The sequence below is a fragment of the Danio rerio genome, chromosome 11 (genome assembly GCF_052040795.2).
Source record: "Danio rerio strain M-AB ecotype USA chromosome 11, GRCz13ab, whole genome shotgun sequence".
In the NCBI taxonomy this organism is placed as follows: Eukaryota; Metazoa; Chordata; class Actinopteri; order Cypriniformes; family Danionidae; genus Danio; species Danio rerio.
In genome coordinates, this window is record NC_141031.1 from 27256894 (window position 1) to 27269833 (window position 12940).

A 12940-nucleotide genomic window follows, 5' to 3' on the forward strand; every position below is an offset into this window, starting at 1 on the left:
CACTAAAAACTGAGGTCTTTGGTGACTCATAAAATGCAAGTTGGTGTCTTCCTGCACTTTTAGACTAAAACAAAATTAATCCTTGTGGCTTCTGATGGTACACTTTGGTCTTAGTGTCTATGGTATAATAGTTTAGTTTTGTCTGAATATGTTTAGATTTTTTTACTCTCAAAGTAAATGACTTACACTTTAAAAACAACCAATAATTATTTAATGATCTTTCATAGAAAAAAAAATCTGAAGGCAAAAGGGGGTTCAACCCGGTACTAGTACGGTGTACGTAATAAAGTGGCCAATGAGTATATACACTGTATATACTATATATGTTCTCACTCAGACAAAAAAACGCCTGTAATTACCTCAAGTACCACAATTGTAAGTCAAACAGTATACATTTATCCATGTGTAAACACAAAGTAGAAAAACTGATGACATACCAGTCAGAATGTCTGGATAAATGTGGAAACCGAGGATTATGTGCTTTAAATGCATCCTGACTGGAGAAAGAGTTGAAAAAAAAACATCAACAGGGTTCAGCAGGGTTTATTTATGTTACTTACACATACAGTAGAATTACAGTCCACAACTTGCCATTGAGTATGGTGGTATGTGGTACTCTCAGACTCATAATTTGCAAAGTTATTTATAGCACTATTTTCGCAGATTAAAGGAAGAGAAGGCAGAACAATAAACACTAAAATAACATTAGGGTAAAATAGACACTCAAGTTCTAAATAATCCTCATTCACGGTAAGAGATTTGTGTTTTAATGTAGTGTTCGTAAGATATAACTTTATATCAGAGATAAATAAATCATCTAAAAACAAAAAGTTTCATTCTGACAAAAAAAGAGCTTTATTTAAATTTGAGGTTTGTATTGTTATATAAGTTATAGATTATAAGTTGTAGGGCAGTTATGACTTTGTGTTTATAATTGTAAGAAAATGGTTTAATTGATTGTGTGAAATCAATTCAAGAACCACAAAGTTAGGCAGAAACGCCGGTCGTGGTCACGTGGTCAACGATACTTTTCTCACCACAATAATTCGCTGTGATTATCCGATAATAATTACTGATTACTTTGTGAACTTTGTTCATTTTCAGAACTGAGAACGATTTTAGTCCAGATGCGATATACTAATCATTAGAGTCCATTTAAAATATTGTATATTGTACTTGGAATAAGGCAATAATGCCATCAGTTGTATTTGTGGCTGAAAAAAAATGTTCGCCTTTTGCGCCCTCACGCGCCCACTTTAGATCATAACGTTTGTTAGAACCAGTGTACTATTATGCTAATTTAGATTTTTCAGACTTATCTCATTGGTCAACTGTCATGTCTTCACGACAAACAACAGTGCGCTGTAATAACGCAGCGAGGTTCGGCGTTAGTCCTATCCGTTTACCTTATCGATTAGTCTTCCAACCACGGTTCACTTGTCATTTCTGGGTGAAGAAATAAGCAGATCGCTGCTTTCCAACCGGTGTTTCTGTAGCCCGTTGGGTCTATTGTTGAGGAGAAAATTGTCGTTACTGCAATGGATAAAACATTAACGCTGTACTCAGACAAAGCCGAAGACGTCGCGACGTCCTCTAGTTTTCGCCAGTTTAAAATAGAGCATTTTCATCTCGACCTGAAAGTGGACTTTTTGCAAAAATCTATTTCAGGAACCGAGACGATAGAACTGCAGTGCATTCAGGACAGTCAAAGTGAGTTACAGCTAGATATTCATCCATCTCTGTCTGTTCATGAAATCACATTGAGCCAGAATGCGCGTGACTGGACCAGAACAGAATTCCTGACTCAGGATTTCACCAGTTACGGGACAACACTGCTGGTGAAGTTTCCCACTGCTTTCAGCTCAGATGACAAACTTCAGCTTGCAATCAGATATACAGCTACTGATGGGCCAGGGGTAAGCCTGCAGTATATATTTATTTATTTTTGTTAATAATAATAATTATTATATAGACAGTTAACAAGCATTTCAATATAATAAACTAGACATGCGAGGAAGTTTGATTTCTGTTTCTACAAGAACAGCAGCATGTCTACATACAATACAAATGATTTCAAATAGTACAGTATGCAACACTATTGATAGAATATTTAGAGATTTTTCACAAGAATATGAACAATGCAAGAGCAGATTTAAAAAATGGCCAGTGAAGGAACAGAAATCACATGATAGGTGAGTGACTATATCAAAGTTCATAACCAGCCACAGAAAAAGCAGCCTGATTGGATTTATAGCATCACCATGGTACACTTTTGCGCATAGTTCATCTAAAATGAAAGATTTGCTGCTAAATTATTCACACTCAGACAATCCAAGATATTATTTTATCTACAAGTCAAGCCAAAACTGGCAATTGCTACGAGTTAAAAAACATACTGGCAAAGCAAAATTAATACCTGTGAATGTACTTGGAGATACATTATTGAAAATTAAATCTGGAAATATTCAGCATAAACAGTGGAAAAAATGTAGGCCAAAGAAACTAAAGGTCCTAAAATAGACCCTTGGGGAACATCACACAACAGAGGAGCGAAATATTAGGAGTAATAATTAAATATAAAATAACAACAAAGAAATTTCTGTTTCCAAGTACAAACATTGTACAGGGCCTGAAAATTTCCGATACATTTAAGACAATCAAGAAGACTGAATTGATTAATGGTATCACATGTACTTTAGACCAACAAAATGAATACAGCATATGAGCACAAATCTAATCGAAACATTCAACTGACCCAGAGTTAAGCATGAAGAGCTAAAAACAGGATGAAACTCATTCAGAATGCTCACAAGAAAGCTGCTCTCTTCAGTAGCTTAGAGATGACGATGTTTATTCATCAGACATTGCATCACTGTACGTAACTATAACCGAACTGGAACAAACCTTTTAGCTAAACGGGGATTCTATAGCTTTAATCGTCTAAAACTATCCTTCTTCCACCCTTTACTCACTGAAATTCAGCAGTACTAATACTAAAATAATTGATTCATAGTACAAGCAAGCAAGCATGCATCACTTCTCTGTAGATGTCATGGCTGGACCCAGTGCAGACGGCTGAGAAGACGCTGCCATTCTTGTACACGTCTGGGTTTCCTATCCTGAACCGCAGCTTGTTCCCTGGCTTCCATACGCCCATGACAAAGAGCACTTACTCGGCTGTTGTGCAGGTAATTTCTCACCAGACGCATGTATCTCCTTATTTATAGGTGTGTTGGCTGGAACCGGAGCAGACAGCGGGAAAGCTCAAGCCTTATGTTTTTACGCAAGGCCAGGCTGTTCTCAACCGCTCCTGCTTCCCGTGCTTTGATACTCCAGCAGTCAAGAGCACCTACTCAGCAGCAGTTCAGGTGAGGCCATTGGGCCGCTCCAATGTAAAGAGATAATAAGGGTAGTTCAGTTTACTGGTTTGCATGACATTTATAAATGTATCTCTTTCTTTGTGAATCATGATAGTAAAAGTGGATTCAGTTACAAGGATGGAGTTTGAGTTTGTTGATCAGGGACTGGATGGATTGTAAAAAGCATTCTGTTTGAAGATTTCTTAATGATTAAATTTTTTATTTTACAATGATGCATAGCACAACAATTTTACACTACCTGACAAAGGTCTAGTCGATGATCCCAGTTGTAATAGCAGCATATAATAATTTGACTTTTACTTGGGTAGATTTTTCTGATGAATCATCTGTTGAACTGCATCTCAATCATCACAAATACTGCAGAAAACCTATTGGAACCCACATGGACCCAAGATTTTCACTGAAATCAGTCATGTTTGATGAAGGAAAAATCATGGTTTGAGGTTACATTCAGCATGGGGGTGTGCAAGAGATCTGCAGAGTGGATGGCAACATCAACAGCCTGAGGTATTGGGACATTTGTGCTGCCCATTACATTACAAACCACAGGAGAGGGCAAATTCTTCAGCAGTATAGCACTTCTCATTCTTCAGCCTCCGCATCAAAGTTCCTGAAAGCAAAGAAGGTCAAGGTGCTCTAGGATTGGCCAGCCCAGTCACCAGGTCTGAACATTATTGAGCATGTTTGGGGTAAGATGAAGGAGGAGTTATTAAAGATGAATCCAAGTAATCTTGATGAACTCTGGGAGTCTTACAAGAACCCTTTCTTCGCCATTCCAGATGACTTTATTAATAAGTTATTTGATTCATTGCAGAGATGATTGGATGCAGTCTAGAGGCCTTTGCCTTTCATATAAGCACTTCTGATACCAAATGATCAACTTGAAGTCCAGTTATTATTTGTTGTCCCTAAACTTGAATAAGCGACAAGAATTTTTTCAGATAGTGTGAATCAATATACAAAATATTTCAAATGCAATCTTTGGGGTTATTTTGTTGTCTTTTAATTTTCAAACACATTTAGATTTTTAAATAATTGATTGTTTTTTTTTTTATTTGCCAAATCCAGATGTGACTTTTTTTCTTCAGTATGTTTAGCTGAAACTGTGGAGCTTGGTGATTCAGAAAATCAAGGTGATGTCTGCAGGGACTCTAAGAGTTAAAAAGGCCAGATATAATCAAACCTGTGTGTTGTGATGGTACTCCACTAATATTAAAAAGAATTATCAGCATAAGAGTGATAATAAAATGTTGTAAATCTGAAAAAAAGCTAAATATTTCTAATTCCTATTTCTAAAAATTGATAGTATTTTGAGAGAAAACAGAAATGGTCCCATTATAGATCCCTAAGATACACCACATAGAATTACAAAAAAAGAAGAAATAAATCAAGTTTTAAGTTTTATTTTCATGGCTAGGTAAGCATAAGAAAACACTGAAAACATTGACCTTGTCAGGTCCAACATATTGATTGGTAATGTAAAAAACAATCAAATTAAATTACATATCCATTGGTTTAAAATCTATTATGCTTTTTCCTCCATGTTGACACTAAATCTTACTGTCTCTTCAGTATATACAATGATTTGCTTTAGACTTCCATTAAGCTCTCAAGGAGAAAGAGCACAAGAATGATCAGATCCGGGTTTTCTCTAGTCTGCGTGATAAGATTCAGAGTTTATGCCTTATCATTGTACTTTGATCTGTTATAAACACAATGGCTTCTGATTTTGATGGCTTCATCAGGTGCCTGAGGGCTTCACCGCTGTTATGAGCGCTAATAAATGGGAGCAGAGGAAAGCAGACGGGGCTTTCTTGTTCACTATGGAGCATCCTATTCCTGCTTACCTGGTAGCACTGGCAGTGGGAGACCTGCAGTCTGCAGAGGTGGGACCCAGGTAAATGCATCCCAAATCTTTTAGTAAACCAGGGTCATATCATAGAGAATAAAGTTTTTAAAGCTCTTTGGAGATTATAATGTGTGGGCTGGGGCTATAAGCACATGCTGTAACTTTTAATAACTTTATTTCTTGATTAGTGAAAAAGCTTTTGTTTTTCTTTTTTTACTCAAGCAGCAATATTTGGAAAAAAAATATTATTGAATAATACATTATAAGTGTAGTGTACAATAAATTAAATATTTGAATAATAATAATAATAATAATAATAATAGTAAAAAAGTAATAGTTAGGATTCCAGATTTTAGAAGTCTTCATGAAGTTAAAACATAATTTTATGTATAATTTCTTTATTTATAATAAATATCTGCGCCATCTTTAATAGTAAGTGGATTTGTACAAGTTAAGTAAGTGCATCTAAAGAATAGGAATCCCAGTTAATCTGTTTCTTTTAAAGAGATTCATATACAAAATGTAAATATAAACATGCGTGAAAATAAGCAGAAGCTCAACAACATGTGTTTGATTACCTAGGAATAAACCTCGTCGGATCTTGCAGAAGCTTAAACATGTGATGTACATTGGTTCTCACACATAGCAACTTTGAATACATTTGAATGTTGCAAACATTGCTGATTAATGCTTGTCTGTGAATAAAAGTCTAAAAACTATAAATGTATTACTCTTTAATTAACTGAAATGGATTTATTTTTGGATGTCTTTACTTTATGTTTTAAAATTTTTATGTATTTATGTTTCGAAGCATCAGAATTTTCGGATGAATGCATTAGAGTCAGCAAATCTTTCGTATTTGAATACAAATATTTTTACTGTTCCAAAGGCTAACTCATTTCTTTAAGGGACGTGAGATTAATAATGAGTAAATGATGACGTATTTTAACTGCATTTTCAGGACACGTGTTTGGACAGAACCTTGTTTACTACAGGCAGCCAAGCAGGAGTATGATAATGTGATTGAAGACTTCCTGTCTGTCGGAGAGAAACTGTTTGGACCCTACGTTTGGGGAAGGTGGGAATTTTTGTATAAGCCTTTTCTAATTCTGAAAGCTCTAAAATGCTTAAAGCTGTGGTCATACTAAAGCTTGAACGTTCACAATTCTGTTATACAGCGCTGTGAAAAAACAAGATGAATAGACATTAATAAAGGCGATGGCTCTATATTTTAAATGTCTATACAGAAAGGTCACATTTTGATCTTCAATTGGTCTCACGCAATCACGTGATGCGATTTCACAGGTCAGAGTTCACCTAGCTTGAACTTTGGAATGCAGCGATATGTGAAACTAGGATGTTGCTAGAAGGGATACAGCTGTGAGAATTATTTATGTGATTTATTAATTTACCCATTAATTGTATTGTAATAATACATAACCCTTCCCTAAATCCAACCATCAATTTTATTCATATTATTTATTAAATCATCCATTAAATTGTATTTTATTTACATCTACCCCATATCCCAACCCCTTACAGTAATGCAAAAACAGTAATTATACAGAGAATTATTCGTATTATTTATTAAATTACCCATTCAATTGTATTTTTATTAAAAGCTACCACTAAACCTAACCCTCACAGTAATACAAAATTCTGAATTATTGTTGTACAGTGTCACAAAAAAGATTGATGCTATAATGATGTGAATATCCACAGCTGTATCCCATCTAGACTTTACCATGAAATTAAACTACGAGCTTGCCTTTCCAGTCTACCATCATGACATGGGTATGAAAGTCAATTGGGCTAAAGGTGCCACAGCTTAATACAACCTTAAAGCCCTTTCATTAAGAAAACACTTAATCTTATATGTCCAGATATGATGTGCTTTTCATGCCTCCGTCATTCCCGTTCGGTGGGATGGAGAACCCCTGTCTGACGTTCGTGACCCCCTGTCTGCTGGCCGGCGATCGCTCTCTTGCTGATGTCATAGTGCACGAGATCTGCCACAGCTGGTTTGGAAACCTGGTCACCAACGCCACGTGGGGGGATTTCTGGCTAAATGAGGGCTTCACTATGTACGCCCAGCGCAGGGTCTGCAGGGAGCTCTATGGTATACACCGTTTGACCTGAATTGAATGAACACTGATGAAGAAACAATGAAAAAGTGCTGTTTGTATCATTATTTTTATTGTCATTTTTATTTACTATTATTATTATTAAGTTATTCCTTTTTTATATTTTTATTTTTTATTATTATTTTTTTTTATTGTTATGAAAGTTTTAAGGAAAAAGTGGACGGTTTTTCACCAAGACTGTCATATCAAGCATATATGTTCTTTTCAATTTTCAGGAGAGGCTTATACGTGTTTGGAAGCAGCAACTGGTAAAGCTCTTCTGCGACAGCACATGGACAATACTGGAGAAGATCATCCTCTCAATAAACTACGGGTTAAGATTGAACCGGGTAAACTGCCACTAGTTTGGTGTTTTAACGCACATTTTGATGAATTGAGCATTTGAAATGATTGATTGAACTGATTTTTTGTTTTGTATGCAGGTGTCGATCCTGATGACACATACAATGAGACGCCCTATGAGAAAGGATTCTGCTTTGTGTCCTACCTGGCACACCTGACAGGAGATCAGTCACGCTTTGACACGTTCCTCAAGGTGAGCTGAACAAAGATATATACAGTTGGTCAAAATTATTCGCCCTTTTGTGAATTTTTTTTTCTTTTCAAATATTTCCCAAATGATTTTTAACAGAGCAAGGAATTTCTCACAGTATTTCCTATAACATTTTTTTCTTCTGGAGAAAGTCTTATTTGTTTTTTTTTCTTCTAGAACAACAACAGTTGTAACAATTTTTAATATAATTTAAAGGTCAGTATTATTAGCCCCCTTAAGCAATATTTTTTTGATTGGCTACAGAACAAACCATTATGATTAGAAATGTGTTATAAAATCTTCTTTCCATTAAACAAAATTGGGGTGAAAAAATTCAGGTGGACTAATAATTCTGACTTCAGATGTATATTTAGAGTTTCTCTGGATTTACTAGATATGGGTAAAATGTTAATATTTGGCTTTTAACATTTCTTTTTTTTTAGGAAATGGTCAGAAAAATGTTTTCACTGGTTGTGATTAAAAATCAGGGTTATTTCACCAAATAATGATTTACTACCCTTTACACAAGACCGTTATGAAGCATTTAATAGTCATCATAATTAAATCCATGAAAGTTTGTAATATTTGGATTCTTTTTTAAACGTATGAACATTTATAAGCATTTATGAATGTATTATATCATCTGTGCGTCAAATTACAAAAAACAAATTACCGCTTATGCAAGCCGTTTCTAATGCAGCTTCTATGGTGCTGAGAGCATGTTTGACGTTATTCTTTCTTCTGACTGCTGTCATCAGTCCCACACTGTTTTTTTTCTTTTTCTGAAAGTCTTAATGACACAATTGTGGAGTTTTTCTTTTAATATTTCAGCAAATAGAATTGTATATGCAAACATATATGTAAATACATGTAATTTTGTTTTATGCAAACACATGTAAATCCAGAAAAACTACTAATGTTGAAGTGGCTTATCATTATTTTATACTTAGTAATAGTCCTTATTAACACATTTGTTTTTAAGTATATTTGGCATAATAATTTAGTAATTCTGTTTTTATATTTTATTTTAGTTTTGTTTTTTAAATATTATTATTATTTTATTTTTATAAGTGATTTTTATTTTACTTTTATTTATTTTTATTATTTTTAGTTCAGTAGTTGTAGATCTTAAACTATTATTTGTCAAAGCTGCTTAAATTCTTTCCATTGATTAGCTTTTCATCGAATCACAGCATTTTATATTATTTCAGCATATTAGCAACTTAATTGTGTTGAGTTGGATTTGGTTTGATTCTAATATCCATCTTTGGTGTTCAGGAAACTGTTATTATACTGTAAACGTGGAAAATGGTTATTCATATTTTTGTGGAATCCATGATACATTTTTCTGGCTTCTTATATAAATATAAAGTTCTTACGAACAACATTTATTTTAAACATAGATTTCACAACAACGCATAGATCATTTTATTTTCTCCATTTAATCTAAACCAATCCAAAACATCCAGTGTTGGTGGTCCTCCGGGAATGTGGTTGAGAAACACTGATCTAAATTCAATTCACTTCACTTTTATTTGTATAGCGCTTTTACAATGTAGATTGTGTCAATGTAAATGATGTGTAAAATCCTAAAAGACACTTGAGTAGAATAAAAACGTGCTGATAAACATGTCAAAACAGTGACTGTGTCTCTTCAAGGCTTATGTGGAGAAGTTCAAGTTCAGAAGTGTGCTGGCCGAGGATGCGCTGGAGTTTTACCTGGAGTATTTCCCAGAGTTAAAGGAGAGGAACGTCCACAAAATTGAGGGTGACCATAAGCAGCACTTCTTGCCTCGAAATCACAAGCCTCGTCTGAATTGGCACTCTTTGGTCAGACAGTATTTTGTCATCAGCTTTGCTTGTTTCGGCAGGTCTAGATTTTGACAGCTGGCTCAATGTTCCTGGTTGGCCTCCATATGTCCCTGACCTCTCCGCCGGCCAGACTCTGATGAAACCAGCCGAGCTGTTAGCAGAGAAGTGGCTCAGCCATAACCTGGACTTGGAATCCATCTGCAAAACTGATTTAAAATCATGGAAGACCTACCAGACCGTCTACTTCTTGGACAGGATCCTTGAGAAGTCACCTCTTCCTGATGGTGCAGGTCCCTCTTTGTGCTTCTAGAGGAATTGTAAGTATTTTCAACAGATTGTGAATAAGTATTCACCCCCTATTAACAGGTAACCTGAAGAAGCTTGAAGAGTGCTACTCTCAGATCATTAAGTCCAACAATGCAGAGCTGAAAGTCCGATGGGCTCAGATTGTTGCAAAAAACCAGTATAGTCCAGGATTCCAGCACATTCGGGATTTCCTCTCAAGCCAGGTCAGATTTTCTACTTTATTTAAAATTCATTCGGGTAAATGATCAACTGACTTTTACCTAAAAAATGAATGCTTGCAGGGGAAGCAGAAGTACACTTTGCCTGTGTATCGGGCGCTTTGGAACGGATCAGAGGAGACGAAGGCCTTGGCGATAGAGATGTTTTCTGCCACCTCCGGTCAGCTCCACGTCAATGTCCGCAATTATGTTAAAAAGATAATAGTTTGAGCATCAAAGAATTGGGAAGATAGAAGGGAAAATAATGTATGGAATGATGTACTTTTGAATAGGCTCTGATATCCTAAAACAGCTTTGAGCGCTAATATAATCTTTGTAAAGTGTTCTTAAATGTGGTTGAATTGTAGATAATCATTGATTTTTTTTCTATAAAGTAAGTATGTGGAATTTTGGGCCATTTAATGACTGACCCGATTTGAATTTCATATGGTTTTGCATTTTTATTAATAAATAAATCGCATTTCTAGACAGAATTTGCAGGACATTTTTATTTAAAGTTCATTTTTAAGCATTTGTTATTTTGTTATATTTGAAAGATGTGTGAACTTCTCTTATGCTTTTTAAAACTACATTTTATTTTGATTATAAAAAGTATTTTTATATTATATTTAGTGCAATGTGATAACGGGTTACATGTAATCTGAATTATGTAGTTTGAGTTCAAAATGTTGTACTTAAATATTAAATATGCAAAGTTACTGTTTTGCAAATTAATTTATCATAAATTATTTACATAGATCACATTATTCACAAATTAATTAATGATTGTTCACATTTTTAAAAACATTTTCCTTTCTAAAACTGCATTATGTTGTTTAGCATCAAAATTCAACTAAATAGAATGACCATCTCAATTCTGTTTCTGAATTTAAAGACAAATTAATTTTAAAAAATCTAAATTTAGTTCAAAATTAGCATTTTCATTAATAAATATATTACATTTCTAGGTGAAGCAGTGGCGCAGTAGGTAGTGCTGTCGCCTCACAGCAAGAAGGTCGCTGGTTTGAACCTCGGTTCAGTTGGTGTTTCTGTGTGGAGTTTGCATGTTCTCCCTTCCTTCGCGTGGGTTTCCTCCGGGTGCTCCTGTTTCCCCCACAGTCCAAAGACATGCGGTACAGGTGAATTGGGTAGGCTAAATTGTCCGTAGAGTGTGTGTGTGGATGTTTCCCAGAGATGGGTTGTGGCTGGAAGGGCATCCGCTGCATAAAAACATGCTGGATAAGTTGGCGGTTCATTCCGCTGTGGCGACCCCGGATTAATAAAGGGACTAAGCCGACAAGAAAATGAATGAATGAATATTACATTTCTAAACAAAGATACATTTCTAGACAAAGAATTTAGAGGAAAGCTTTAGCTACAAACCTCTACATCAGAGCTATTCAATTAGTTTATCATGGGGGCCAGTTCATGAAAAGCATCCCAAACTAAGGGCCAGAGACATATGACTGGCAATATGAGTGACACAACAGCATATAAGAGCCCATATGTTGTATTTTTGCTCCTTAAGACACCCACGCTGGCTTTTTCTACATTAAAACGTTACCATGGTATAGTTTGAAACTACATAATATCAGTGCATTGTACAATAGGTTTTTTATGAACATAATCAAATGTTGTATTTTACAGCACAACAAAAGCAGTGCATTGCATAAGCAGGATTCTTCTACATTCAGACACAATCATATGGTATGTTTTGAACTGCATAACAATATTGGATGCAACAATTATAGATTTTGGTTGTACGATAATAGTCTGAAGAATTTTCATGGTTATCAAATATAATGTAAATTTAAGCTTTATATTAACTAAGTAGCTATTTAGATGAACTGTTGTTGTTGTTGTTATCTGCGTTCATACACACAAAATCATTTTAAAATAATTAGTCCAACATGTTTTGTTTACATTTCACTGAAACGGCTGCCCACGCCTCTCGCCTATGGTGACTCAGCTCGTGCTGTATTGAACAGATGCACGTCACTTCATAACTATAGCGATTGTTTTTCGTCTGATTGAAATTTATTTTTGATGTCTTGGTCACACTAATTGGAGGGCCGAATTTGGGTGGGTTTCAGGTGCTCCGGTTACCCCCACTGTCCAAAGACATGCGCTATACGTGAACTGGATAAATAAAATTGGCCGTAGTGTATGAATGTGTGGGAATGAGAGTGTATGGGTGTTTCTCAGTACTGGGTTGCAGCTGAAAGGGCATGCGCTGAATAAAACTAAGCCGGAATAGTTGGCGGTTCATTCCACTGTGGCGACACTTGATAAATAAAGGACCAGGCTGAAGAAAAATGAATGGATGAAAACGATTTGGTATGCATTATGCTGTTTAGTGTTAATATTCAACTAAACAGAAAGACTGAGTAAATTCTTTTGTAATCCATACTTCTGAATTTGAAGACAAATTCATTTTTTAATGTAAATATTGTTCAAAATTAATATGAATCTCATTTCATGTAATTAATGAACTCAAACAAATGAAAATTATAGGACTTTTATTTCAGTCTGTTTTAAATGCTTTCCGGTTGTTGAGAGATACGCCGGTGACAAGACATGCATTAGATATCATAATAATGTGGATAGCAATACGCAGAATGCGATGCATTCTCCCAGCATTTTCTTTTCTGCGCAATGACTACGCGTCGTGGTTTTCCTCCAACACAGCTGTGCGTCTGCATGTTCATGGGTGTGTCAAC

The 12940-nt window shown here is 35.3% G+C and overlaps 1 protein-coding gene across 4 annotated transcripts; it reads left to right on the top strand.

The window, feature by feature from the left end:
• Positions 1-1469: 1469 nt before the first annotated feature.
• On the top strand, positions 1470-10714 carry rnpep (arginyl aminopeptidase (aminopeptidase B)). 4 transcript variants are annotated; one of them, XM_087272212.1, is made up of 11 exons: positions 1470-1916; positions 3048-3368; positions 5126-5277; positions 6191-6307; positions 7113-7348; positions 7589-7702; positions 7796-7908; positions 9565-9673; positions 9777-10001; positions 10084-10226; positions 10305-10714. In XM_087272212.1, exons 3-11 carry the CDS (start codon positions 5150-5152, stop codon positions 10449-10451), a joined length of 1332 nt encoding a protein of 443 aa, XP_087128338.1. In that variant the 5' UTR covers positions 1470-1916; positions 3048-3368; positions 5126-5149; the 3' UTR covers positions 10452-10714. The 4 variants fall into 4 exon arrangements, with proteins under 4 accessions (XP_087128338.1, NP_001428469.1, XP_087128339.1 ...); NM_001441540.1 differs by having other exon boundaries at positions 3048-3188; XM_087272213.1 differs by having other exon boundaries at positions 3228-3368; positions 6191-6770; positions 6877-7348.
• The last annotated feature ends 2226 nt before the right edge of the window (positions 10715-12940 follow it).

What these genes read in the sequence shown, in the direction of transcription:
- rnpep (NM_001441540.1), top strand. Translation starts at nt 1,539, where the DNA reads ATGGATAAAACATTAACGCTGTACTCAGACAAAGCCGAAGACGTCGCG. An exon ending in GGTCTGCAGGGAGCTCTATG is followed by an intron (nt 7,349 to 7,588) that starts GTATACACCGTT and finishes TTCAATTTTCAG; the next exon opens with GAGAGGCTTATACGTGTTTG. An exon ending in GAAGTCACCTCTTCCTGATG is followed by an intron (nt 10,002 to 10,083) that starts GTGCAGGTCCCT and finishes CCCTATTAACAG; the next exon opens with GTAACCTGAAGAAGCTTGAA.